The sequence below is a fragment of the Lithobates pipiens genome, unplaced genomic scaffold (assembly GCF_037356315.1).
Source record: "Lithobates pipiens isolate NorthernLeopardFrog02 unplaced genomic scaffold, aLitPip1_a1.2 Scaffold_18, whole genome shotgun sequence".
Taxonomy (NCBI): domain Eukaryota; kingdom Metazoa; phylum Chordata; class Amphibia; order Anura; family Ranidae; genus Lithobates; species Lithobates pipiens.
In genome coordinates, this window is record NW_027507758.1 from 487537385 (window position 1) to 487563920 (window position 26536).

The following is a 26536-nucleotide window of genomic DNA, read 5'->3' on the forward strand; positions in this document are numbered from 1 at the left end:
CTAACTTGGTAAATGCGCATCTGTGAAACAAACTTCACGGTGGGTAAAACAGTCTTGCACCAGCTAAATGTTAGCAGTTACCTAAATACGTATACTTGCTAGCAGTGATAAAGGACAGGCGCATGTAACAGATTTGTTTCTTGCAATACGGAATGTTAAGCTGTTCTGAATGGTTAAATCTACTTCATCACCCTGCATTTATACTGTCTGAAAATGATGGGTGGTCTTTACTGGCCAGAGCTTTGTTGACATTCATGTTTAGACATATGGGCACACAGGAAGCCACTAAGTATATGCAGACACCTCTACAATTTTTTTTTTTTTTTTTTAAGTGACCATCACTTTAAAAATTGCAGTAACAAGTTTGTAGCTCTACTGTGGTACTGAAAAATCCTGCCCCATATTTATTTTTTTTTTTAACAGGAGTTCAATAGGCACATGACAAAATAGAGCTGTATACTACCATACTACTAAAGAAATTAAAATCTTTTTCCTACAAGTTTAGAAATTGTCCTAGTATTATGCAGAACTCACTTACATGCAAAGCTTTTAAAAAGATAACAAGCCAACAGAATGGTGGCATTTTGCTTTAGTGCACAGCCTTCCACACAGTAACCACAGAAAAGAAAGTGACAGGTCCTCTTTAATATTACATTAGTCATCGAAGACATGCTTCCCCTTGTTTGTTATGTTTTCTGAGCCCTGCACAGAAATGACTATGCTGCAAATTAATACATTTGGACTGATCTATAAAAACTGAAGGGCAGAAAACTGTCTGTGCTCATCGGATGGCAGAGCTAAGAACATAAATAATCTGATTTGGTTGCTATGAGTCATTTTCAACCCTTGTGATTTTATAGGTCTCCTATATGGGCACAGGTGAGAAAGAAGAGAGTACAGACTACTCACAGACATCCATCGCTGCGGCTGTTGGTAGTCTGGTCTGGTGGAATGGGTGAAATGGAGCGGCTGGAAACTCCATCTCTGTTGCGTGCCCATCACGGACTCCTGTTAAAAAAAAATTTCAGGGAAATTAGATGAACTAAATGCTTTAACAGGCTAATAATATTCTACTGAGTTGAAAACTAATACATTATTCCAACCTCACTTCATTTTTGTTTTTTATAAATTCAGTAAAAAGCCCATTAAGGCATGAATACAGATAATTGAAGCCACAATTATCAAGGCTATATAAATGATAGACCAAAGCTACCTAAAACAGGAGACTCTATCATCCGGAGCCCCTTTGCAACTATTGGGTTAAAAATAAAATGGTGCATTTCTGGAGAATAATTATTGCACTACTGGATACATTCATGAATCTAGGAATATGAACATTTTATGTCCAGGCAAACGAAGACAATCAATCAGTGCTTGAGCCTTAGGCTGGCCATACATTATAAAATTGTCTTATTCATTTTCCTTTCGATTTACCAAAATCATATGAGGTCAAACACTTTCAATTTGTATGCAAATCGGCAGGCGCTTGCACTACATAGTTGAAGGTAAATCTAAAGGAAACTGTATAACGAATGGCCAGGATTTTGTTCCTGTCAGAACTGGTTCTCCCCTATACAAGTCAAGCAAAATGTTTTTAGTTTTGGATAGCGTGGTAATGGATCAGAACCCCTGTCAGTTTTTATTATTATAGAAAGTGAATGTAAAAAACAAAATCCCACATTTTGGCTTGTCCCCAAGAAAAGAGGGGAAATCTTACAATGGGGACACTAGTTCTGATGGCCCCATTGTAAGGGTCCCCAAGGAATTCCCTTAATTTACAGCAGGGGTAGGCAACCTTAAAGTGGTTGTAAACCCTTCTAAAAATTTCCTAAAAAAAAAAAAAAAAAAAAAAAAAACACCTGCAAGACAAAGGAATAATGAGCTAGTATCCATAGCATACTAGCTCATTATGAATTACTTAGCTGAGATCGAAGCCCCTGCAGCAAGCCTTCACCATTCCGGCAGCCGACATATCTCTGGGGAGTTACTTTGGGTATGGCGGCTCCAGCCAATCACAGCGTGCGGGAGCCACCGGTAACGGCACAGTACAACTGAAGCAATGGCACATACGTGCCGTTGCTTCAGTTTGCTCGAGTGCCGATGACATCGGCACATGCAAATACAGGGGGTTATCTCCTAAACCGTGCAGGTTTAGGAGATATCCAGTGTAGCTAGAGGTAAGCCTAATTATAGGCTTGTCTGTAGTATAAAGTGGTTGTAATGGGTTTATAACCACTTTAAAGAGGTGGAGATCTACCTGAACAGCATGGGAGAAGTTAAAGATCACCAGGCACAAGGCTGCCTCCTAACACCTTATTTAAAACCTCAAATTACTGTACTACTGTGTCGCAAGCACATGGCAATCATGGGTTTAAATCAGCTTCATACTGATCTGAAGATCCCTTCTTTCCTTCTGCTCTGGATATTGCTAGCCGGGATAAGAGGAGGAGTGCAGTTGGTATCACTTCAGATGGGACAGGAGCCAGCACAACAGAGGAGGCATTGGCTAATGTGGCTCTTGCTCGCTACTACTGCTCCAACTTTACAAGTAGTTCCTCTGCATTGCACTCTGTTTGATGCTCTGGGATGGCAGGTCAGCAAGCCCAGACTTCAATCTACCAGTCACCTGGCCTCTCATGTCCTGTTTTAGCTATGGGACAGGAATTAAAAGGTACATCTGCCCAATGGGGCACATATGGCAAACAATAAACTGACAGGAGTTATCACCCTCCCTTACTGTATCCAATAGGAAAATAAAACGTTTTGCCTACAGTTCTACCTTAAGTGGTAGTGGAATACACCTGTAAGTAGGCTGCACATTGCCACTTCCATAGTCCCTGCCCCGAGCTGTGGATATAACCAAAAGAAGCCCAAACGAAGCAGGCTGTTTGTGACGAAAGAAAGCTAAACTTCGTTGTATGTTTGAGGGAGTTTGGTAGCAAGTAAAATTAGCTTCCAGGCCGTCCCTCCCTTTTTGCCTTCCCATTTCTTCTGGGGGTTTTTTTTCTGTGGGAGGCTTGGTATTGGCTGCAAGTGCCTGCTAAGCAATTTTTTCTCTCCTTTTCCCCCCCAAACATTTAATATGTTCTTCTTGGGGCACACCCCTTACCTGAGTGTTTGGCTGGCCGTACATTATACAATTTTCTTGTACAATTTTCCTTTAGATTTATCAAAACTATATGAGGTCAAACCTAAACACTTTAAATTTGTATACAGTCAGGCAGGCCCTCGCACTATATAGCTGAAGGTAAATCAAAGGAAATTGAATAAGAAAGTTGTATAATATATGGCCAGCCTTACTCTTTATTATGTTTCATTATATAAAGCCCTGGCTCAGTTGTGCTTTGCTTGCACTATGTCTGTTTATACAACTCTCTATTGATACAATTGCTTATGTGAAAATGCACCTACCTTTTTCCTGTAATTTTATGCTTGCCAAAATCAGTTTTGAAAATGTAAAACCACATCTCTCCAGGGCAAGCGGGGATGGTCTGGAGGTGGTAGCTTCCCTAGACTTCGAGAAGGCTTTTGACTTGGTTGAGTGGCACTACCTCTGGGCAGTCCTACATAAATTTGTGTTTGGCCCCCCGTTTTATCAGATGGGTTCAGATGTTATACCATAATCCCACAGCCCTGGTGGCCTGTCCCCGATGTTTTTTAAGGTCCGGCTCCTTCCACATGGTATGGTCCTGGCCCCACCTCGGGTACTATTGGTCAGGGATAACTGACACCCTTGACCAGATCACTGCTCTGGATCCAACCCTAAAACAATGTTGCTAAACGTTTTCAACCCTAGTATACGGGGGGAAAAAAAATACACCAAGTTGTTCCCAAGTTATTTAGTGAAACAGAATGGTGTTGCGCTCCACACGAAATTAATTAAGTCTAGTAACAATAAATAAATAATCGCATACAAAATCTAAAAGACGCACCTATGCGATTAAAATTTAAATTATATCTATGACCTATGTGCATAAAATCATTCAAAGTGATTAGTGGGGTATTCAGAATATACACATATTCCTAGTGTTATTCATACTACAATCAAATAAATATAAATAATCTATGCAATTGTAATAAAGTGCAAGTGAAGTAATAAAAGCAAAAACGCAGATCCTAATAGTATCAATCCAGAAAATTGTGAAATCAAAAAAATGTGTCTCAATCCATAAAAGTGCATCCAAGTGCCAACGTGTATATAAAAAATTGTGTAAGGGTAAAATCCAGCAAGTAAATAAACGAAGAGGTGTGTGTAAAAATATGATCAAAAATTATATAAATAAACCTAAATAAAAAAACAAACAGTCCAAGGAGTTTCTTAAAGTGTCTCTAATTGACGTAAAAAACTAGCAATCCATATCAGTTCATGCAAAATAAAGTGAATCCACACTGTGCTGTGTAAAGAGTTAATTCTGTGAATGAAGATGGGGTGGTTCCACCGGTGATCTTACAGTTCCTCAAAGTGGGTGCTCACACACTGAGTGCAGTGGGTACCTTACCTCACTGCTGTCAGTTAGACAGCAATATGCTCCAATATTTAAGGTGTATATCCTCAATTAGGGTGTATATCCTCAGTTGATATAGGTACAACAGTATACTCCAATGGTTCACGGTGTATATCCTCAGTTTGTACAGGCACCCCAGATAATTCCCTCCAGGTACTCCGCAATGGATCACAGATCAAACCTCCTCTACCATAAGTTCCAGCAATGTTTCCTCTCTAAACCTCCTGATTCAGGAGTATACTGTTGTACCTATATCAACTGAGGATATACACCCTAATTGAGGATATACACCTTAAATATTGGAGCATATTGCTGTCTAACTGACAGCAGTGAGGTAAGGTACCCACTGCACTCAGTGTGTGAGCACCCACTTTGAGGAACTGTAAGATCACCGGTGGAACCACCCCATGTTCATTCACAGAATTAACTCTTTACACAGCACAGTGTGGATTCACTTTATTTTGCATGAACTGATATGGATTGCTAGTTTTTTACGTCAATTAGAGACACTTTAAGAAACTCCTTGGACTGTTTGTTTTTTTATTTAGGTTTATTTATATAATTTTTGATCATATTTTTACACACACCTCTTCGTTTATTTACTTGCTGGATTTTACCCTTACACAATTTTTTATATACACGTTGGCACTTGGATGCACTTTTATGGATTGAGACACATTTTTTTGATTTCACAATTTTCTGGATTGATACTATTAGGATCTGCGTTTTTGCTTTTATTACTTCACTTGCACTTTATTACAATTGCATAGATTATTTATATTTATTTGATTGTAGTATGAATAACACTAGGAATATGTGTATATTCTGAATACCCCACTAATCACTTTGAATGATTTTATGCACATAGGTCATAGATACAATTTAAATTAATTTTAATCGCATAGGTGCGCCTTTTAGATTTTGTATGCGATTATTTATTTATTGTTACTAGACTTAATTAATTTCGTGTGGAGCGCAACACCATTCTGTTTCACTAAGTATCACCTGAGGGGAGGGTCTGCACCTCTGTCGGTGGTTTGCTGCAACCATACCAGCTCTCTTTGCTTTACCATTGTAGCGCGAGGATAACCAACTATTACCATGTTTCCAAGTTATGCTACATTTTATGCCCGTAGAGAGATATTCCTCCACTGGAAGGACGTTACACCTCCCAGGGTGTCTTCATGGTGCTTAGCATTGAACTCAGTGCTGCCACTGTACAAGCTCACCTATTGAAATTGCTTTAACAAATTTGACAAGATATTGTCGGAATGGATAGATACTTCTATTGCCCATTGATAGATACTTGAGGTACAGAGTTAGCAGACGACAATCAAGATATTGCTGATGTACCTGCTCCATGATAATGGACCACTGATATGATCTTCCGAATACCCATATACTGTTTATACTATGTAAATCCAGCTACGTAGATAAGGTCCCTCCTTCTCTCCCCCCCCCCCTTTAACTTATTCTGAACCCCCCCCAGGACCGCCTTAAGTACCTACAACATCCAAAGCAATATCTCATTGTAATGTTATATAGCAGCTTTAAATACATTTCTCCTGTTAACATGAACAAGCCAACTGTCTTGTGACAATCTATGCAATAATTTATCTGTGACTAAATGTGTATATGCATCACTTGTACTGTAAATGTAAAACAATTACCAAAACTTCATTGAACGTAAATTGGTTTCAGGTCCAACGGTAGTAGCAAAATAAACTATTCTCCTTATAATGGGATTACGCATCACTACATCGTACAAACTCATATGAATTACACGATCAGTACATGCAGAAAAACTCACAATGTATTTATAGCCAATTTTTTTATACCTGGTGCTGATCGCCCATTTGTCTGGAATGGATTAACAGTTGGTGCAACGGAAGCCGACACAAATGGGTTTGTGGAAGCAGATGCTGCAAAGGTGATGAAAAATACATTTTTATTTACATAATGTAATCACATAAAACACATTTAATATTTATGTGGTACAAACTACATAAAAGCTTAAATCATGCTTAGTAGAAGTGCCTACTCTGTAAATGGATGGGAAAGACAGCAAGGTGTTATGTGGACATCACCATTGTAATGTTTTCTAGAAATTGAACAGATCAGGTGACAGGTATAAGAGACATCGAGTCTGCTCAGTGTTAACCTCCTAATAAAATGCAGAAATACAACATGACAGATAAAGTGTATAAGAGCAATAGCACACTCCTTTACAAATATTCCAGAGGCTTCAATTGTTCCTATGTACATTTCAGACTGTCCACTCAGCTATGCCAATGGAGTAGGGCTCTAGAAGAGCGCAAATGTGTTACACAAGGTCTTTAAAGAAACCCATTTTAAGAAATCTATGGCTTGGAATAGACAGTGATGAGGATTCATTATGTCTCACCTCCAAAGTTTCCTGGGACCGGTGGTGTTGGGCGCGTGTGTGCTGCAGGGACTGTAGCATGTATTCCAAAAACACTACTGTAAAAGACAAGCAGATTTCCAGTTATGAATCATAATTACTCAAATCATAATAGCGTTATCTTTTACAGATGACGAGCAGTCCCTGTGTTTAGCTTGGCTGCCTATTAAATTTTGTAATGTTAAAATGAAAGCAAAATGCATTGTAAATAGCAGCAATACACAACAAGCATGTTAAAGACATGCACCAAAACAGTGTTTTAATAATGATATAGTGAGAATTAAGCCTACAGTTATTATATGTACAAGTCACTGCAATGTAGTGTTGAAGTACATTTAGATCACACAGTTGCATAAATGGAAAAAACATGTTATCCTTAAAGTAGTAAAAACTGTTTACAGTCCCTTAAAAGAGCATCATGTTACAAACAAAAACGTAAATGTATTCTATTAGGATTTTTAGCGATAGATCAACAAAGTGACACAATTGTGAAGTGGAAGGAAAATAATAAATGATTTTCCATTTTTTTTACAAATAAATATGTGACGAGTGTGGCGTGCATTTGTATTTAGTCCCCTTTACTCTGATATCCCCCAACTAAAATCTAGTGGAACAAATTTCAGAAGTCACCTAATTAGTAAATAAAGTCCACCTGTGTGTAAGCTAATCTCAGCACAAACACAGCTGTTCTGTGAAGCCCTCAGAGGTTTGCGAAAGAACCTTAGTGAACAAACAGCATCATGAAGGCCAAGGAACACATCCCAACATTATCCAAATGCACTGTTCAATCCATCATCTGAAAATGGAAAGAGTATGGCACAACTGCAAACCTACCAAGACATAGCCATCCACCTAAACTGACTGACAGGGCAAGGAGAGCAATAATCAGAGAAGCCAACTCTGGAGGAGCTTCAGAGATCCACAGCTCAGGTGGGAGAATCTGTCCACAGGACGATTAGTCGTGCACTCCACAAATCTGGCCTTTATGGAAGAGTGGCAAGAAGAAAGCCATTGTTGAAAGAAAGCCATAAGAAGTCCCATTTGCAGTTTGGGAGAAGCCATGCGGAGGACACAGCAAACATGTGGAAGAAGGTTGCTCTGGTCAGATAAGACCAAAATTTTAACTTTTTGCCCTAAACGCAAAATTCTGTGTGTGGAGGAAAACTAACACTGCGCATCACTCTGAACACATCATCCCCACCATGAAAAATGGTGGTGGATGCATCATGTTGTGGGGATGCTTTTCTTCAGCAGGGACAGGGAACCTGGTCAGAGTTGATGGGAAGATGGATGGAGCCAAATGCAGAGCAATCTTAGAAGAAAACCTGTTCAAGTCTGCAAAAGACTTGAGACTGGGGAGGAGGTTCACCTTCCAGGACAACCACCCTAAACATACAGCTAGAGCTACAATGGAATGGCTAAGATCAAAGCATATTCATGTGTTAGAATGGCTCAGTAAAAGTCCAGACCTAAATCCAATTGAGAATCTGTGACAGAACTTGAAAATTGTTGTTCACAGACACTCTACATCCAGTCTGACAGAGCTTGAGCTATTTTGCAAAGAAGAATGTCAATCTAGTTTACCCACGTTAGAGGTCCCTACGGCAGTTCTTATCAAGGTGCTGTGGTCATCATTTTCTACCTAGCCTTGGTATTTGTTTCCCCGCTACATGCTCTGAGCAGACGATCGATTTGTTTTTTTTTTTATCTTGCTTGCTTTCTAAAAAAACAAAAACTATTGAAACAGAAAAATGGTCAAAAATGTCATTCTCTAGATGTGTAAAGCTGGTAGACACATACCCAAAAAGACTTGTAGCTATAATTGCAGCAAAAGGTGGTTCTACAAAGTACTGGTTTTGGACAACAATTTATTAGGGCTGTGAAAGATTAATTCCTCAGGTTAATTAATTTTTTTGATTGATCAAAATTCTTTTGATCGCTACTCACCTCTCCGCCGGCTTCTGGGTCTTCAGGGAGTTATGTCTGAGGTCCGGTGATGTCACTGACAGACGTCACTGGACTCGTCCCCCCTTCCCCAAGTGCCTTTGTCTGCTAACGAAGGGAAGGGGGGAGGAGTCCGGTGATGTCAAAGTTCTGATTGAACGTAACGCGTACAGGGAGGAGCTACACATGACATCACCCGCTGCTGCCCTACGGAACTAACACAATTGTTGGCTTTACATGCTGTGTTTTTATCATCTTTATGTGAGTAGTTTGTGTTTGAACACAAAATTAAATCTTGTACTTAAGCGGTGAGCACTTAGATCTTTTCTTTCTACCCATGACCTGGCGTCCTTACTGAGACATGAGAGAAGTGTATGGTCCGTGTTAACCCTTTTGATACCCGCTTGCATGACCACCTGTTTGAACAGGGGTCCATGCCATAAGGCGAGAGTGATTAGTTAGACCAGAGGTGGAGGGATTGTCACGCTAAGGTGGAAAAAAAATTACTTACGTCAGCGCTACAGGTTGAATTTAAAATGTATTTGTGTGAACTGTGAAGTTAAGTCATGGATTATGGAAACTAACTAGTGTTGGGTGATTGTATATAGTGAATACCACATTTACCACTGACTAATGTAGAGTTGTAATGCAAGGAGATCAGCTAAAAGTAGTTGCATCTGTATGTGCATTATAATTAATCGATTAAAAAAAAGAATCGATTAATCGAACACGAAAATTTTAATCAGTAACAGCCCTACCATTTATCATTTTCCTTCCACTTCACAATTATGTGCCACTTTGTGTTGGTCTATCACATAAAATCCCAATAAAATACATTTACATTTTTAGTTTTAACATGACAAAATGTGGAAAGTTTCAAGGGGTATAAATACTTTTTCAAGGCATTGTATATTCTGGAGTTGGGTCTGCTTTAATAGGCCAGCACTGGGAAGGCCGGATAGGAAGGATAACGACAGCAAAAATGTACTGATCAATTCTTAAAATATAAAACAAAACAAAAAATGTACCATTTAGGTCCATTTTAAAGCACTACTACATATAAACTATGTTATATAAACCACAATGAAGCTCTCCTTACGCTACACTGAAATAGCTATGATGCAATCTGAGGAACTAGTCAATAGGTATAGCCAAAATTTGTATGGGTGACTAGTAGTATGAATCTAAAAAGCTCTTGTGCTGGTGTTTATGGATTATATGTGCACCACAGGTTGCAGGAAAGAAATTCACACGATTCCCTCATCAACATAGACAGTGCTGCCAGGAGAATCCCTCCTGCTGAGCAACTGCCTGATCCCAGTAGGGAGAGGGGTAAGCCAAGAAGACTGATTATCAACAGCCATAGCAGCTGCTAGCAATAATCGTAAGGGAATCCCACAGGCGGGTTGTACCAAAGTTGATCAATCAACTTGGTACATTCTGCCTGCTCATTAATGGCTTGAATCTTGACTGATTCCTGGTTAAAGAGGGAGTCCCACCATTTTTTTATTTATTTTTTAAGTCAGCAGCTACAAATACTGCAGCTGCTGACTTTTAAAATAAGGACACTTCCCTGCCCCAGGGTCCAGTGATGTCGGCACCTGAGGCTGAACTGTCCCTCGGATGCTGCCGTGGCCATCTTCGGTATGGGAATCAGAAAATGAAGCCTTGCGGCTTCACTTCCCGGTTCCCTACTGCGCATGTGTGAGTCACGCAGCGCAACCCGAATGGTCCCCGCTGTCTCTGGGACCCGTGTGTGTCCCAGCAGACAGTACGGTGGGACAGAAAGAGGCATTGACTCCCGTGGGAGGCTATGCCCGGAAGTGGGTGCAAATACCTGTCTTAGACAGGTATCTGCACCCCCCATGAAAGGTGCCAAATGTGACACCAGAGGGGGGAGGGTTACGAAAAGCGGAGGTTCAATTTTTGTGTGAACCTCCGCTTTAACCAGCCAAGATTCGAACCGTGTATGGTCGGTCCCAATCATACGTTAGGCAAAATGAGCAGGTAACCCATGCAGCAATTAACAGGGCCCACTGCAAGGGTAAATGCTTTTAGTCTCCGAGGTTCAATTAAGCAACAGAAGAGAAGGGTGGTAGGGCAACCTGTCTGAAGCAATGGATGAAGAGAAAAGGCACATACAGCACTTGAATAACAACTGCCCACACAATGATTTATTCTTGTACAGGATAGCCAGACAATGAATGCACACTATATATACCCCCCTCTAGCAGCTGCTTAACCTCTGATATCCCCACTGTAAAAACCTTAGGCTAGAAGCAGCTTCCTATCAGCAGTCATTCAGTCCCTTCTTCCCTATTTAGCATTGATCAGAGCACTTGGAATACAAATACGGTATATACATACAAGTTACAATACACACTTTTCTGTTGCAGATGAGGCCACTGGGCCAGATGTTGCAGAAACAGCTCCACTGCTATAGACGGCTTGACCGCTACCACCTGGAAAAAATTAACTTGGTAAATTGGCAATATTAGCACATATACCAAAAGACGTGACAAACATGGATCAAGAACAAAGCACTGAAAGCATCTCTTAAAGTGAATGTACTGGAACATTTTCAAGCATTTGTAAGAACTATATTTTATTAAACTGAACATTTGCGCTTTTTGTGACCCCCCCCCCCCCATGTCTGATATCTCTCCAAAACATTACAGAGTGGAGTGCGACTTTAGAGAGGAACTGCAGGCTGGTGTACCAAGAAAAGACAAAGACAAATCTACTAATCTACATAAAAAAGCCATTTAATGCTTTTTTGTTCAATAATATGAAAGCTCCTGTGGCCATGTGTGTTAACTCCTTTCTTTTAGGAATAGACTGTATATCATTGCAGAGACAAAATGGTCAGACTATCAGCGCTGCGTCATTACACTATCTGTTGCATGAATACTGTATTCTTTAGAGCTCACGTAGAGACGGGAGTTGTTTTCTGTGTCTGATGTATGTTTGAAATGTACAAACACAAGTCAGCAGACAATAAATGAGGCTGAGTTTGCCCTGCTTTATGTTTCTTTGGACACAGCATGTCCTATTGATATTTGTACTGCAGGCAAAAACAGGCCAAATGCAGCCTTTTGTGGCATTTCACATTAAAATGCATGTGTCTGAGCAGAACTGTGTTTAAAGCAATTGTAAAGGTTTACATTTCAATAATTAAAAAAATATATATTATTTGTTATACTTACCTGCTCTGTGCAACAGTTTTGCACAAAGCCCCAATCCTCCTTTTCTAGAGTCCCCCGCTGGCGCTCCTGACTGGTCCCCGCTGACTGCCACCATAGCAAGCTGCGTGTGATTGATAACAGCAGGAGCCAATGGCTGCTGTCTCTGAGCCAATGAGAAGGAAGAGAGCCTCTGTTCTCATGATGCACAGTGCTGGATCGAGATTGGGCTCAGATAATTATAAGAGGGGGGCTGGGGGGGGGGGGGGGGGTTGGAGTAGCACACAATAGGTTTTTTATAGGGATGCACCGAATGGGTTTTTTGGTGCCGAAACCGATACCGAAAATGAAAAATCCACTAGGCCGAAAACCGAAACCGATACCGAAACAGCACCGATACCGAAAATGACTGTTTTTAAAAAATATTTTTATACAGGAGGTGGTCAGAGACTGGGGACATGGTACAGGAGGTGGTCAGAGACTGGGGACATGGTACAGGAGATGGTCAGAGACTGGGGACATGGTACAGGAGATGGTCAGAGACTGGGGACATGGTACAGGAGATGGTCAGAGACTGGGGACATGGTACAGGAGATGGTCAGAGACTGGGGACACGGTACAGGAGATGGTCAGAGACTGGGGACACGGTACAGGAGATGGTCAGAGACTGGGGACACGGTACAGGAGATGGTCAGAGACTGGGGACACGGTACAGGAGATGGTCAGAGACTGGGGACACGGTACAGGAGATGGTCAGAGACTGGGGACACGGTACAGGAGATGGTCAGAGACTGGGGACACGGTACAGGAGATGGTCAGAGACTGGGGACACGGTACAGGAGATGGTCAGAGACTGGGGACACGGTACAGGAGATGGTCAGAGACTGGGGACACGGTACAGGAGATGGTCAGAGACTGGGGACACGGTACAGGAGATGGTCAGAGACTGGGGACGTGGTACAGGAGATGGTCAGACTGGGGACATGGTACAGGAGATGGTCAGAGACAGAGGACACGGTACAGGAGGCATCCCCCATTGCAGCCAGTGTGCCCCATTGCAGCCAGTGTGCCCCATTGCAGCCAGTGTGCCCCATTGCAGCCAGTGTGCCCAATTGCAGCCAGTGTGCCCAATTGCAGCCAGTGTGCCCAATTGCAGCCAATTGCAGCCAGTGTGCCCAATTGCAGCCAATTGCAGCCAGTGTGCCCAATTGCAGCCAATTGCAGCCAGTGTGCCCCATTGCAGCCAGTGTGCCCCATTGCAGCCAATTGCAGCCAGTGTGCCCCATTGCAGCCAATTGCAGCCAGTGTGCCCCATTGCAGCCAGTGTGCCCCATTGCAGCCAATTGCAGCCAGTGTGCCCCATTGCAGCCTGTGTGCCATTTTGCAGCCAGCCTGTGCACTGTGTGCAGGGAAGAGAGCCGCCTCCGCCGCCTGTTTGATAACAGCGCCGGGAACATCACAGCTTTCATTTCAATTGCTGTGTGTTCCCGGCCGTGCGCCGTCACACGCAGCCCCTCCCCCTTGTCCGGGCACTTTGATAGACAGATCATCCGTCCAATCCTGCGGATGATCTGTCTATCTAAGTGCCCGGACAAGGGGGAGGGGCTGCGTGTGACGGCGCACGGCCGGGAACACACAGCAATTGAAATGAAAGCTGTGATGTTCCCGGCGCTGTTATCAAAAAGGCGGCGGAGGTGGCTCTCCTGCGCTATGATGGGCGTCACCAGGGGCGGGGCCCCGCCCCCACCCAGGCCACGCCCCATTTTCGGCTCCATTATCGGCCGTTTTTCTCTTTCGGCAAATTGCCGAAAAGGGCATTTTCGGCCGATATGTTTCGGCGGCCGAAATTTCGGTGCATCACTCGTTTTTTACCTTAAAGCATAGAATGTATTAAAAGTAAAAAAACGTTTTGCCTTTAGAACCAAAGGCAGTGTTTGAAAAATGGATAAAACACCCGTTTACACAAGCCCTTACACTGCATTCACACCTGGGCATTTTAAATCATGGGCGGAATCGCCACGATTCAGCCCGTGATTCAAAATGCTCTGCTAAAATGACAAATTGCACAATGCGCATTTCAGATGTCATTCACTTTAACTGCACCTAAAAACACAGTGGAATTCTGCCACTAAAGATCGCACTGAAATCGCAGAAAACAGCATCTCACAAACCTTGTTGCTTGAAAGAAACTCTGGATTCCTTTTTTGGGAAACAGCAATGCGGCACGTTTTAGGCGCCATTAAAAAGAATGGCATTTGAAATGCGTATTGCGGTGCCTTGAAAAAGTATTCATACCCCTTGACATTTTCCACATTTTGTCATGTTACAACCAAAAATGTAAACGTATTTTATTGGCATTTTATACCAACACAATGTGGTACATAATTGTGAAGTGAAAGGAAAACGATAAATGGTTTTCAATTTTTTTTACAAGTATGGCGTGCATTTGAATTCAGCACCCTTTACTCTGATACCCCTAACTAAAATCTAGTGCAACCAATTGCATTCAGAAGTCACCTAATTGGTAAATAGAGTCCAACCGTTTATAATTTAATCTCTGTATAAATACAGCTGTTCTGAGAAGCCCTCAGAGGTTTGTTAGTGAACCTTAGTGAACAAACCGCATCATGAAGGCCAAGGAACACACCAGACAGGTCAGGGATAAAGTTGTGGAGAAGTTTAAAGGAGATTTAAACTTTAAAGGATAGGTTATAAAAAAAAAAAAAAAAAAATATCCCAAGCTTTGAACATCTCTTGGAGCCTGTTCAATCCATCATCTGAAAATGGAAAGAATATGGCACAACTGCAAACCCACCAAGACATGGCCGTCCGCCTAAACTGACAGTCTGGGCAAGGAGAGCATTAATCAGAGAAGCAGCCAAGAGGCCCATGGTAACTCTGGAGGAGCTTTAGAGATCCACAGTTTAGGTGGGAGAATCTGTCTACAGGACAACTATTAGTCGTGCACTCCACTAATCTGGCCTTTATGAAAGACTGTCAATAAGAAAGCCATTGTTGAAAGAGCCATAAGAAGTCCTGTTTGCAAGAAGCCGTGTGGAGGACACAGCAATCATGTTGAAGAACTTGCTCTGGTCAGATGAGACCAAAATCTAACTTTTTGGCCTAAAAGCAAAAACGCTATGTGTGGCGGTAAACTAAAACTGCACATTACCCTGAACACACCATCCCCACTGTGAACTACGGTGGTTGCAGCATCATGTTGTGCGGATGCTTTTCTACAGGGCAATCTTAGAAGAAAACCTTAGAGTCTGCAAAAGACTTGAGCAGATGTTCACCTTCCAGTAGGTCAATGACCCTAAACATACAGCCAGAGCCACAATGGAATGGTTTAGATCAAAAGCATATTCATATGTTAAAATGGCCCAAAGTTCAGACCTAAATCCACTTGAGAATTTGTGACAAGACTTGAAAAATTGCTGTTCACAGACGCTCTCCATCCAATCTGACAGAGCTTGAGCTCTTTTGCAAAGAATAATGGGTAAAAATGTCAATCTAAATGTGCAAAGCTGGTAGAAACATCCCAAAAAAGACTTGCAGCTGTAATTGCAGAAAAAGGTGGTTCTACAAAGTACTGACTTAAAGAGGAAGTAAACCCTGATGGATTGGTTTCCTTGTAAAGGTAAAGCATAATGGGCTACTATGCATCGATTGGCTGGAGCCGCGATGACGTCCCTCCCGCACGGGAGCCGCCACTAATGGCATGATCACGGTTGGAAACGGCGCGCTCAATGCGCCTGCGCAGGGGTGCCTGTCTTTTGCAAATATCTCCTAAACAGTGTAGCTTACCTGTAGGTAAAAGTGGTCTGTAAGGGTTTACAACAACTTCAATGGGGGTAAATACAAATGCACGCCACACTTTTCAGATATTTATTTGTAAAAAATGTTGAAAACCATTTATTATTTTCCTTCCACTTCTCAATTATCTGCCACTGTGTTGGTCTATCATAAAATCCCAATAACATACATTTACATTTTTGGTTGTAACAGAACGTGGAAAATTTCAAGGGGTATAAATACTATTTCAAGCCACTGTAGCAGAGCATTTTGAAAAGGCAGGCAGAAACACCCAGGTGTGAATGCAGTCTGCTGCGACATTAAAGCTGGCCATATCCTGGTAGATTTCAGAACGAACATTCATACAAAGTTTCTCAAATACATTCGATGACTTGACAAATGAAGTCCAAAAGTGGTTCAACATTTTGTTTGACTTTACATTCATTTCAAAACTGAATGGTAATTTCTCAAACTACCACCACATACGCGGTTAGAAATTCATTCAATTGACAAAAAGTTTTCATTCTCCTCCTCTGAGTTTTCTCATAATTATGGTCAGCAATGAATGTCAACTTGACTTCCTTAATGTTAAAGTTAGAAAGTCAAACTAATGTAAATAAAACAATAAAATGAAAATGGAATTTTGCTGGTGTATGGATAGATTAAAAGCACACAGAAAACCTGCTACAGGCATACACTTCTATATTGTACTTTAAATGTTTTGTGCTGTAAGGCTTACAACTAATCACCAATACACAGGAAACGTGCTACATTGGAATGTAATGTATATTACAGCACTTCTTTCACGCAAACCAGGAGTAAAAACTACCCGAATTAACAGATGTACAGGTAGCTGTAGGTGCAAGTTGATGTATTTTTACTTTAGGCTTACATTAAAATACTTCCCAAAGTGTAAATAAAAATTCATAATGTATATGTGAGACACATTCCAATGGCAAACTAATAACCAATATCCAAGTGTCAAACATAAAAACAAAAAATAAAAAATAAAAAAAATAACCAGGTGCCAAACAAAAAACCTTATGAAATTTCGACCTTAGTGTTGCCAAATTCTAGAATACCATATATATGGGCTCTTGTAATGGCATCAATATAAGTAAACAGCTATAGTAAGTCCTTGTGAATATGTTTAGAACTCTTCACATCCACTTCTTTAAGTGTTCACCACGTGAAAAATAGTGATAAATGTTGATTTGTTTCCCCTGTGCTCTTCCTAAATAATGTGCACCTCCACCTAAGGTAAGGGGGGCCCACTCACCAGATGATGTTGGGCACCAGGACCCTCACAGCTTTGAGGGATTTGGTTTCTGTACTGGGTATATCTTGGACATCCACTCACTGATCTGTATCCTTCAGTATATCCACCAGGAATATCTCAGAATAAAAAAAAACCGATAACCGATAATCGTGCAATACGTTTTAATAAAAATGGACTATTATAATAAAAATAGGGGTGCACTCACATTTAATTGGAGCGGCACCCACTATGCAGAACCTTGGATAATACAGATATCGCCGGCTTATAAGGCATACCTGTAGATAAAATGAATATCTCCTAAACTTGCACAGTTTAGGAGATATTCACCCCGGATACAGTCGCTGACATCAGCGGCTCATGCGCTCTGAAGGCCTGGCGGATCGTATCAGAACGGAGGACTCGCGCACACATGCAACCCATAAGAAACATCAAGGGAACATGTCAACCCCCTAACCGGTCGCGCTGTGGCAGCTTCGCTCTAAGGTAACTATTTCATAATGTGCTAGTATGCGCTCCATACTAACATTATGCTATTGTCTAGCGGGTTTCTTTTGTTTTTTTTACCCCAGCGGTTTACTAATGCTTTAACCATTGGAATGCATCTCGCATATACATTATACATTTTTATTTACACTTTGGAAAATATATTATCTAACTTGCTCCACAATATATGATGATCATGATTGGAATTTGGGAATAGCCTCAAAATTGAGCGGTTAATCGTTTCATAAATTTGCACATAGGTGGCGCCATTTTTCACAATGATTAAAATATTTCCCAAAAACCTGTAATGGAAATTTTATTTGAACTGACACAAAGAGAAAACAGCCACAGATGTTGCGGCTCCTGCCTTCCTGCTCCACAGTATGCCCTATGTTTATGGTTAATAGAAAAAAAATTAACCTGCTACACAACCAGCTGTGCAAAAAAGTAAAATATACACAGAGAAGTAGTTTAAAGATATACAAAAGAGAAGAGCGGGATCCCTTTATAATGGATGCAGCACATGAGCAGACCTGGGAATGCAACTGCAGAGATCTCACCAATGAAAACTCTGAGAGGCATAAGAAACTATTAGGCAATTTACCTGTTCAGCAACTCCTTTTTATGTAAACTAACGCTAACACGTTTCAAACTATGCATGATGTCAGTTGGTGTGGTTACCCGCAAAGCTGGTAAAGCACAGTTCACAGGGCCTCTGATCATGTCAGAAAATGCAACATTCATATACTAGTTGTGCTTAAAAAAAATTGGTTATAAATATGTTGACTTACATATGAAATACTTAAGACACTTGTTCACCTTTGCTTAGTCTGAGCCTAACTCGGGCTAAGAGGGCGAGACATCAGTAAAGTCTTGTTGCCTTGTCAACTGCCTGACCTCATTGCACAAATCAGAAGGACAACGGTATGCAAGACCAGGCAGGTGACAAGCAGCAATGATCAGACTTCGGATGATTTCCAAACCTCTGACTAAAGCTGAACAGCCAGACATACTCAAAGTAAAAGCCAACTAGTAGTAAATCTAAATACTTCATAAGTAAGCCAATAATAATTTAATCTTGAGATTCTTAAACAAGTCCAATAGTGGCTTGTTCTCTATACAATCTTTCATTAAATGTGTAGTGGAAACACATCCCTGCACATTATCCTCTCCCTTGCCTTACCTTGCTGGTTGCTGAAGATACTGTCTAGGTCAGCAAGAGCTGCGTATTTATCCGCTGAAGGCTGGCTAGGTTTACTGACTGCAGTAGTTTGGCTGGCTCCGGTGGAATTAAAGGCTCCAAAGTCAGCACTGGAGGATTTGGGAAAGTTATCAAACTGAGCAAAGTTTGCATTTGCATTGGTACCTACAAAAAAAATATCCAATTAAAAATGCAAAGAAATCAAATACACTGCCAGATGATTCCATTATGCTTTCAGTCACAAAAGGTGTATAGTAATAAATTCAGGCAGTCCTAAACATTATATGTTGCATCTTCAAATTTAAATGCTTACAAAAAAGGTAAGCATTTTAAGGTTTTAATCTAAGAGCAAGAAAAAGCAGGTGCTACTTGAGTAATCTTTACTGGCATCTGCTGAGAGCTCCCTGATTTTTGGGGTGAATGCATGTTGCTCTATCCACTGCTCTGCTCTGTCCACCCCAGTGCCCAGTAAACCTCTCTCTTTGCTGCAATATTTGGTACCCATTACATTCTCACTGAATTTCACTTATTCCCAAGCAGGAACCAACCCATACCAGAGGGCAGCCATCAAATAGAACAGCGGTGGGAGTCAAGTGATCCCTTTCTGGATTTCTGAATCCCAGTGTCTTTCTGAAAGTCTCCATAGTGACAGGTCCATAGATTATAAAGTGTGGGCATTCAGACTTGCGCATCAACCCTGAACCCTTCTGCAAAAAGAAATGTCCTAATAAGATGGGACTTCCTACAACAGGATGCAGACCTATCCCTAATGTGATGTCTAATAAGCGTTTGCCCCATTAAACATTTACTAGCTTGTGCACTATTTCCACAAGGTCCAAGCAAGGTTAATTTAGGCTAGCATCTTTGGCCACAGTAGACAGGCTGGGAGCCCAACATATCAGTTTTAAGCTGGCAAACACAGTCTAATTGTGATCAACTGAAAAGGCAATGTTGTTAAAAGGTGCTTTTAAATGGGGAAGACATCTCTCCACTGCTCATGGTGGAGCAACAAAGAGAAAATGTGCTACAATGCCTGTGTATACACTGCAACTTTTAGAAAAAATTAAAAAATGCTAAGGTCAGGAAACCAAACTTATGTGCAAGTAATTAGAGCAGGGGGCTCAAACTGGCAGCCCTCCAGCTGTTGAAAAACAAAGTCCCATCATGCCTCTGCCTGTGGGAGTCATGTTTGTAACTGTCAGCCTTGCAATGCCTCATGGGACTTGTAGTTTTTCAAAAGCTGAAGGACTGCCAGTTTGAGACCTTTGCATTGGAGGGTTAAAAAACACAAAGGTTTTGCTTTGTGCCCCTCTTCTGTGTAAAGACACTGGGCTATTAATTGTTAACCATTACCTGCATTGATTTTTCTTTTCCAACTGAAAATCAGTTAGATGCACCTAATGTTGCAAGTATAAAAGGGAAAAAAAAAAATCAGACTCGTTCTCTCAAATTGTGGAGCTTCTGTTTGCACCAGAAAACCTATAGTATATATGCTGAGGAAGACCTGTCATGGAAACCACAAACACGAGTAGTCTAATCTATACACTACAGGAATAAACTAGGCACAGCAAGAACCAAACCAAACACTGGTAGAGGTCCCGCATAGGGACAAGAAGACTTACGGTAAGCGGCCTGCAGAGAGAAAGCAGACGTAAAGTCGCCAATACTGCAGCTGGATGAAAGCGTTCTGAACGCTGATAGGCCATGAAAAAGGTGAGGGAGAAGGTAGAAAATAAAATAAAAATGAGTTGCAGAGAAAACAAAATTAAGTTGTCACGTTTGAAGAAATTAAAAGGCAAACAGACAAAACTGAAAACAAGACCATGCTGTGACAGGTGGAATGATGAACACCAACATGCTATGCGTCAGTGAGAAAGACAGTATGGAGTATGCTGTAGGATACCTGAGAACAACCGATGCTAAGCTTAAGCTGCCTAAATGTTCAGTTATGGTTAGATGTCAGTAATGGAAGCACCCCCCATCTCTTTATACATCTCAGGGGCTCAAATGCAGAAATCTGCACTTGAGTCACCAAGTCAGCCCATTTGCTGCTGTCAATATAAGGGGTCTCACACACACTCCTCTTGCACCTAAAGTTGATCTAGAGGTTTCAAGCTCATGAAGAAATATATAATGTTTTAAGTAAACTGACCCCTTAAAAGGGAGGACTACTCAAAAGATAAACTGAACCTGTTATTAGTTTTGCTGGTGTCAATAAGTACACCAATAAGTCTAACGTCTCATGAAAAAGTCTGGACGTGCAGTCTCTGAAGGCAAGACTGGCTAATCTCCCCTTTCAGCAGAGATCACATAACCTAATGCCCAAGATCATAATTCCATTACCGGCACATGAGGTAGCTTGAAGACGTGCTTTTTTTTCCTTGGGAAAGATAAGTATTTCAACCCTTTTATTGATTTTTATTAAACCACAGTAAAATAGCCAACATAGCTTTAGGTTAACAATTGAGTTCATGGCTGATTCAGATTTTTCCATTACAATATACAGATTTGCTTCAACTATATGCTTGCATAATAAATAACTGGAATAGCACCTGGTAAATACTGGATGGCCAGCCGTCACTGCAACACCAAAATGCATATCCAGAGACCTGCAGCATGTCGGTAGCACTCGGGCAAGCAAAACTTAACACATAATACAGCTAGAGCTGTACAGAGACTACATTAATAAAAAAAATACACAAGGATCCAAAACAGGGCTCATCCTTCCACAATAGGGTGCAGAGTTAAATTTATACTTAAATGCCCCAAAAATATGATTTTGATCTTAGTGTTAATACCTTTTCTTGGAGTACATTAAATTGATTGTAAAGGTAACATTTTTCTTCTTTTAAAATAACAAAGTCTATACTTACCTGCTCCGTGCAAAAGAATGGAACAGTGGAGGCAAACCTCCTCTTTTCAGGTCCTGGCTCCTCCCCTTTGTCCAGTGCTCCCACAGGAAACCACTTCCCATGGGGGCACTCGACCGTCTTCACATCTGAGCCTTGCTGCTGCGTACATTGACACTTGGCCCCACCTTCCTCTTCACTGGCTTTGAATGACAGCACTAGGAGCCAATGGCAACTGGTGCCCCAGCAAAGCCAACAAGGACGAGAGGGGAGAGAAGAGGTTCAGGTGAGGGCTCAGGTGTGCCTAAACATTATTTACCTTAAAAGTGAAAGTCCATCCAAAAACTAAAATCCATGCACCTATAGCCACCAACATTCTAACACTAAGCTCTCTAGCCCTGTAAAGATAAAATCAGTATACATACCTTTTCTGAAGCCGATCCGACCTCCAGTGGCAGAAGCTCTGCTGAATACACGTCCGACAAGAGCTGTGAAACGAATGGGAAGTGATGTCACCCACAGAGTTACTATGAGGCTTCTGTTGACAGACATCCTCTGCACCCACCTCCACAGCGAAGCCGTGGCTGACAGCTCAGCATGGGATAAGCGCTTCTGTCGCTGGAGATCAGGTCAGATTGCCTGTAGAAAAGGTATGTACACAGATTTTTTTTCTTTTCTTTTCAGGGCTAGAGAGGTTAATGTTCGAATGTTGGTGGCTACAGATGCAGGGATTTTAGTTTTTGCATGGACTTCCACTTTAATGCAAGGAATGCATTAAGGTAAAAAAGGGTTTAGGCTTTACAACCACTTTAAGGGACACAGGACAAAGTCAGGTAAAGTTGAGTTGTGCTGCTGCCTTCAGAGGATTAGACACTGGCAAATAAAGGCTGAAAGGACGGCCTAGTATAAACCTTTCCATTCCCAGCATTTGTAGAAAAATAATAGTAGTGGATCATGGAAACAGGCCCCCTAACGTAAAATAGATTTGACTATAAATCAAAAATTCTATATACCCAATTTTACATTAAGGGACACAGGGTAAATTAATTCAGGTAGATTAGGATGTCCACCAGTAATCCGACTTAAGAGTGGACAATAGCGAATGGCTAACAGGCCCTTAAAAACACGACAGATTAACAGGGAGGGGTCAACAGAGCCTACAGAGCTGCCTTAAGAACCTGAACACCGTAGCTGGCATCAGCTAGGGTCTGAGCTTCCACCTGGTAAATCTTAGGAATCAAAGACTAGGTGGCAGCCTTGAAAATCTAAAAAACCGATGCCTTCAGGATTGAAAGAGAAGTCAGACTGTCTAAAGGCAGCTGTAAATTATAGCATTGAACAGCGAGTATCACATCCAGAATTAAGGGAAATCTCCTTAGGATGATTTGGAGTAGAACATATGAATGGTAGAACAGCTGGGTTATGGCTAGTAAACAAAAAAAAATAAAAATAAAGCAGAAACTCCCTTGGGGAAAAAAATGCATTGGTCTTTAAAACAACATTGTTTTTGTGTAGCACAAGAAAAAGGTACAAACAGTTAAAGTGGTTGTAAACCCTTACAAACCACTTTGACCTACAGGTAAGCCTAGATTAAGGCTTACCTGTAGGTCCATGTAATATCTCCTAAACCTATATGGTTTAGGAGATATTTGCCCGAAAACAGGCACCGCTGTCTACGGCGCATGCGCCGTAGACAGCTGTGCGCAGGCACACTGAGCGCGGCATTCTCAGCGATGGAGCTGCCGCGCGTGTCGGCTCCCATGCGCATGCACGGGACTGACGCCATCGAGGCTTAACCGAATGACAGCGGCGGAGCTGCGAGACCCCACCAACAAGATGGATGCGGCGGACTACAGGGGACAGCGGCGACTTCGCTGGCTCCTGTGTCAGGTAAGTGACACATAATGGGCTACTATGCGATGCATAGTAGTCCATTATGCTTTGCAGGGAATGAAAGAGGAAGTAAACTCATCAGGGTTTACTTCCTCTTTAAAGTGAATGTAAATCCCCCCCCCCCCCTTATTTTGATAAACTTCATATTTACCTGCTATGTGCAAAGGTTCTACACAGAGCAGCACCAAACCACCTTTTCTGGGGACCCCTATCAGTGCTCCTTCTCTTTGGCGAGTGCCCCCACAGCAATTTCATATGGGGGCACTCAGGCGGGCATAATCCCGAGTTGCTCTGCCTGTGTCCAAAGACACAAACAGTGCAACTGAGCCCTGCCCTTCACTCCCTCGTCACAGGATTTGATGGACAGCCGCAGGAAGCAGCAGGAGCCACTTTAAGGTTACCAAGTTAGAAAGTTGGCTCGCCAAGTAGATGGCAAAAAAAAAGTTACAATAGTGTGGCGTGAAAAGTGGGCATATGGAGCAACTTTGAAAAAGGCCACCATTAAGCCCAGAACTGTCATGCAAATCAGGGGTTTGGTTGGCCTGGATGTAGAACAGTGTCTCTGGAGTTTTGGCCCCTGTAAAGAAAAAACGTGGATAGGTTTGTCTGCAGAATCAGGCCTAGTTACACCAAGTGATGAGATGGCACCAGAGCCCACTTCTGGAGAATCAGGATCGAAACAAACCTCTGTAGGGTGTGTACAGTCTGCTGGACATTGACTTCTGGAGCTTATGCCAACTGTTCTCGACAAGATATCAAAGTATGAGAACTCGCCATGGGTAACGTAGAGCAAGCAAAGGGGCTGGCACCTTGGTGTATATCAAGGTACAGTGGACAGTTCACAGGAAGGGCAATGAACAGGTAGTGTTGTGAGCTCACAGCCAAACGCAGGAAGCATAAACCCAACAGAAGACAGGGACATGTAGGTAGCCATCTCTTATATCCACAGAGGCCAGTAAGTCTCCCAGGAAGGAGGAAGGCAATGATTGACCTGGCAGATTCCATGAAAAATTGTTTGCACCCAAAGAAAGGGTAACACTGAAAAGAGGTTTGAGTAGAAACCGTGGAACCTTTATCTCATCTGGATAGCTATGACCCCTTGAGAGCTGCTGGTGAAAACAGAATTAAATCTAGCATCTTGTCCCAGGATACCACACTAATGAAGTGTCCAAAAAGCCTGTGAACCAAGTGGGTGCAAAGGCCAACAAATGACATAACATTGTGCTGCAGCCTCACAAGCGACATATTTTAAAAAGTGTCAGGGTGACCTACAGCATCTGCAAATGTATTACATCTCACAGCCGAATAGTAATACCAAACGGGATATTGGAAGACACATTATCGGTTCCATAGACCAGGACAAAGCTTCGGTACTTACCATAGTATAGACCACATTACAAGTCTTAAGCCTAGTACACACTATTAGTGTTTTTTTTTTTTTCCATTTAACCCAGCAGGCTGGGAAAAAAAAAAACTGAAGAGATCCTGTACTAACAATCCAATGCCCAACAATCCAGCTATTGTGTCTGTGCGCTTATCTTTTTTATTCATGTAAAGCTTTTACCCCAAAGGGAAACTGACGAAGCCACCACATCTACTGATTGGTAAGTAGCGTTATTTTACGTTTTTGGTTTTGGATTTAAAACCGCTTTAAGACTCAGCCTATCCAGAAATTAACCCCTTCTGGCTTTGCATCAACTAAAGAAACTTGCTAGAAGAAAAATATTCCTTTTATAAAAAGTAAGAAAACTTGTTGCTTCTCCCAGATATGAAAAACAGAAGCATGGCGTGGTAGGGTTTGATTACCAGTGCATCTCCTGATGGCAGCACACAACTCAATGCACCTGTATTACTTCATCCCTTAAAGGGCAAGTTCACCTTTACAGAAAAACCTGTAAGGTGAACTTACACAGGACCCCCTCCTCAACCCTCCACCCCCGTCCCACTGACCTGGAGCGCGGCGATCTCCCGTTCTGAGCCCTGGTATAGTCTCACTGGTCCGGGGCTTAGAAATCCCCTCGGCTTAATCTTCAAAACATACCCCGGGTTACATTTTGAACTAGTTGCTAATGCAAAGTGTTTCTAAACTAGGAGACATGCTAAAGTGTTATCCAAGAATCCATGCCCGTCTTTTCATTTTGTAATAAATTGTCCAACAATTCACTTCTAGCATTGCAACTGTGCTATCATTTGAATCCAATTATAATTTTTGGTAGTACTTTTGTGTTTATTATGATTACCACTATATAGAAGGCCCTGAAACCTTTTGTAATTATGCTGAATTATTTGTAAGAACATTCTGTTCAGTGTGATATTCCACATTACTCAGGAATGGAGAGCCCTCTGTTAGGATTTTTTCCCAGGTAGACATTCTTGCTATACTTAAAGTGTTACTAAACCCACAACAGTAAAAAAGTCTGTATTTGCAGTAATGCATACTTGCTTTACTCACTGTGGAACCTAAGGGGTTAATCCTTTGCATTGTCTAAAAAGACTGTTTGATCCTGTCTTCTCTGATCCTCCCCTTCTATAACTGTCCCCAAATCCATCTCCTGATAGGACAGAGCCTTGGAGGCACTCTACTCATGTTCAGCTTGGTGTGCATTGCTAGAGAGTTTTTTTTGGGGAGGGTGCATGTGATCAGCACAGGGCCATAAGCACTGTTCAGACAAGTCATGCAGTCTCATAGGACAGTCAGAAGAGATTGGAAACTCCTACAAGCTGGTAGACATATTGCCGCTAAAAATAGTGACGTTTTACAGCTTGCGTCCGCACCGCCCCAGTGTGAAATGGGCCTAAATGGGGTTTTTAAAAAAAAAAATCTTCAGTCATAGTGAAAAACCAGCAGCTATATGGCCTTTAATGCTTCAGTATAACTAAGGGCTTTATCCTTCACCCCAACTGCAAGATCTCTGAGCCAGTATTCCACACAAACATATGCCATGGACTTGCAATGGCATTTTACCCCCACAAAACTGTTGTT

At 41.7% G+C, this 26536-nt stretch overlaps 1 protein-coding gene across 8 annotated transcripts in view; it reads right to left on the minus strand.

Annotated features, from left to right (window-relative positions):
* The window catches only part of AGFG1 (ArfGAP with FG repeats 1), a 161451-nt gene that overhangs the window by 11767 nt on the left and 123148 nt on the right, over positions 1–26536 (minus strand). For 3 of the 8 annotated variants that reach the window (XM_077488512.1, XM_077488510.1, XM_077488511.1), the window contains exons 7-12: positions 20434–20505; positions 18794–18976; positions 11255–11333; positions 6910–6986; positions 6344–6427; positions 910–1008 (exon numbers count right to left, since the gene is read on the minus strand). In XM_077488512.1, the coding sequence (XP_077344638.1) occupies positions 910–1008; positions 6344–6427; positions 6910–6986; positions 11255–11333; positions 18794–18976; positions 20434–20505 (594 nt within the window). The remainder of the gene's footprint in view (positions 1–909; positions 1009–6343; positions 6428–6909; positions 6987–11254; positions 11334–18793; positions 18977–20433; positions 20506–26536) is intronic. The other 5 variants (XM_077488516.1, XM_077488513.1, XM_077488515.1 and 2 more) reach the window with 2 other exon arrangements.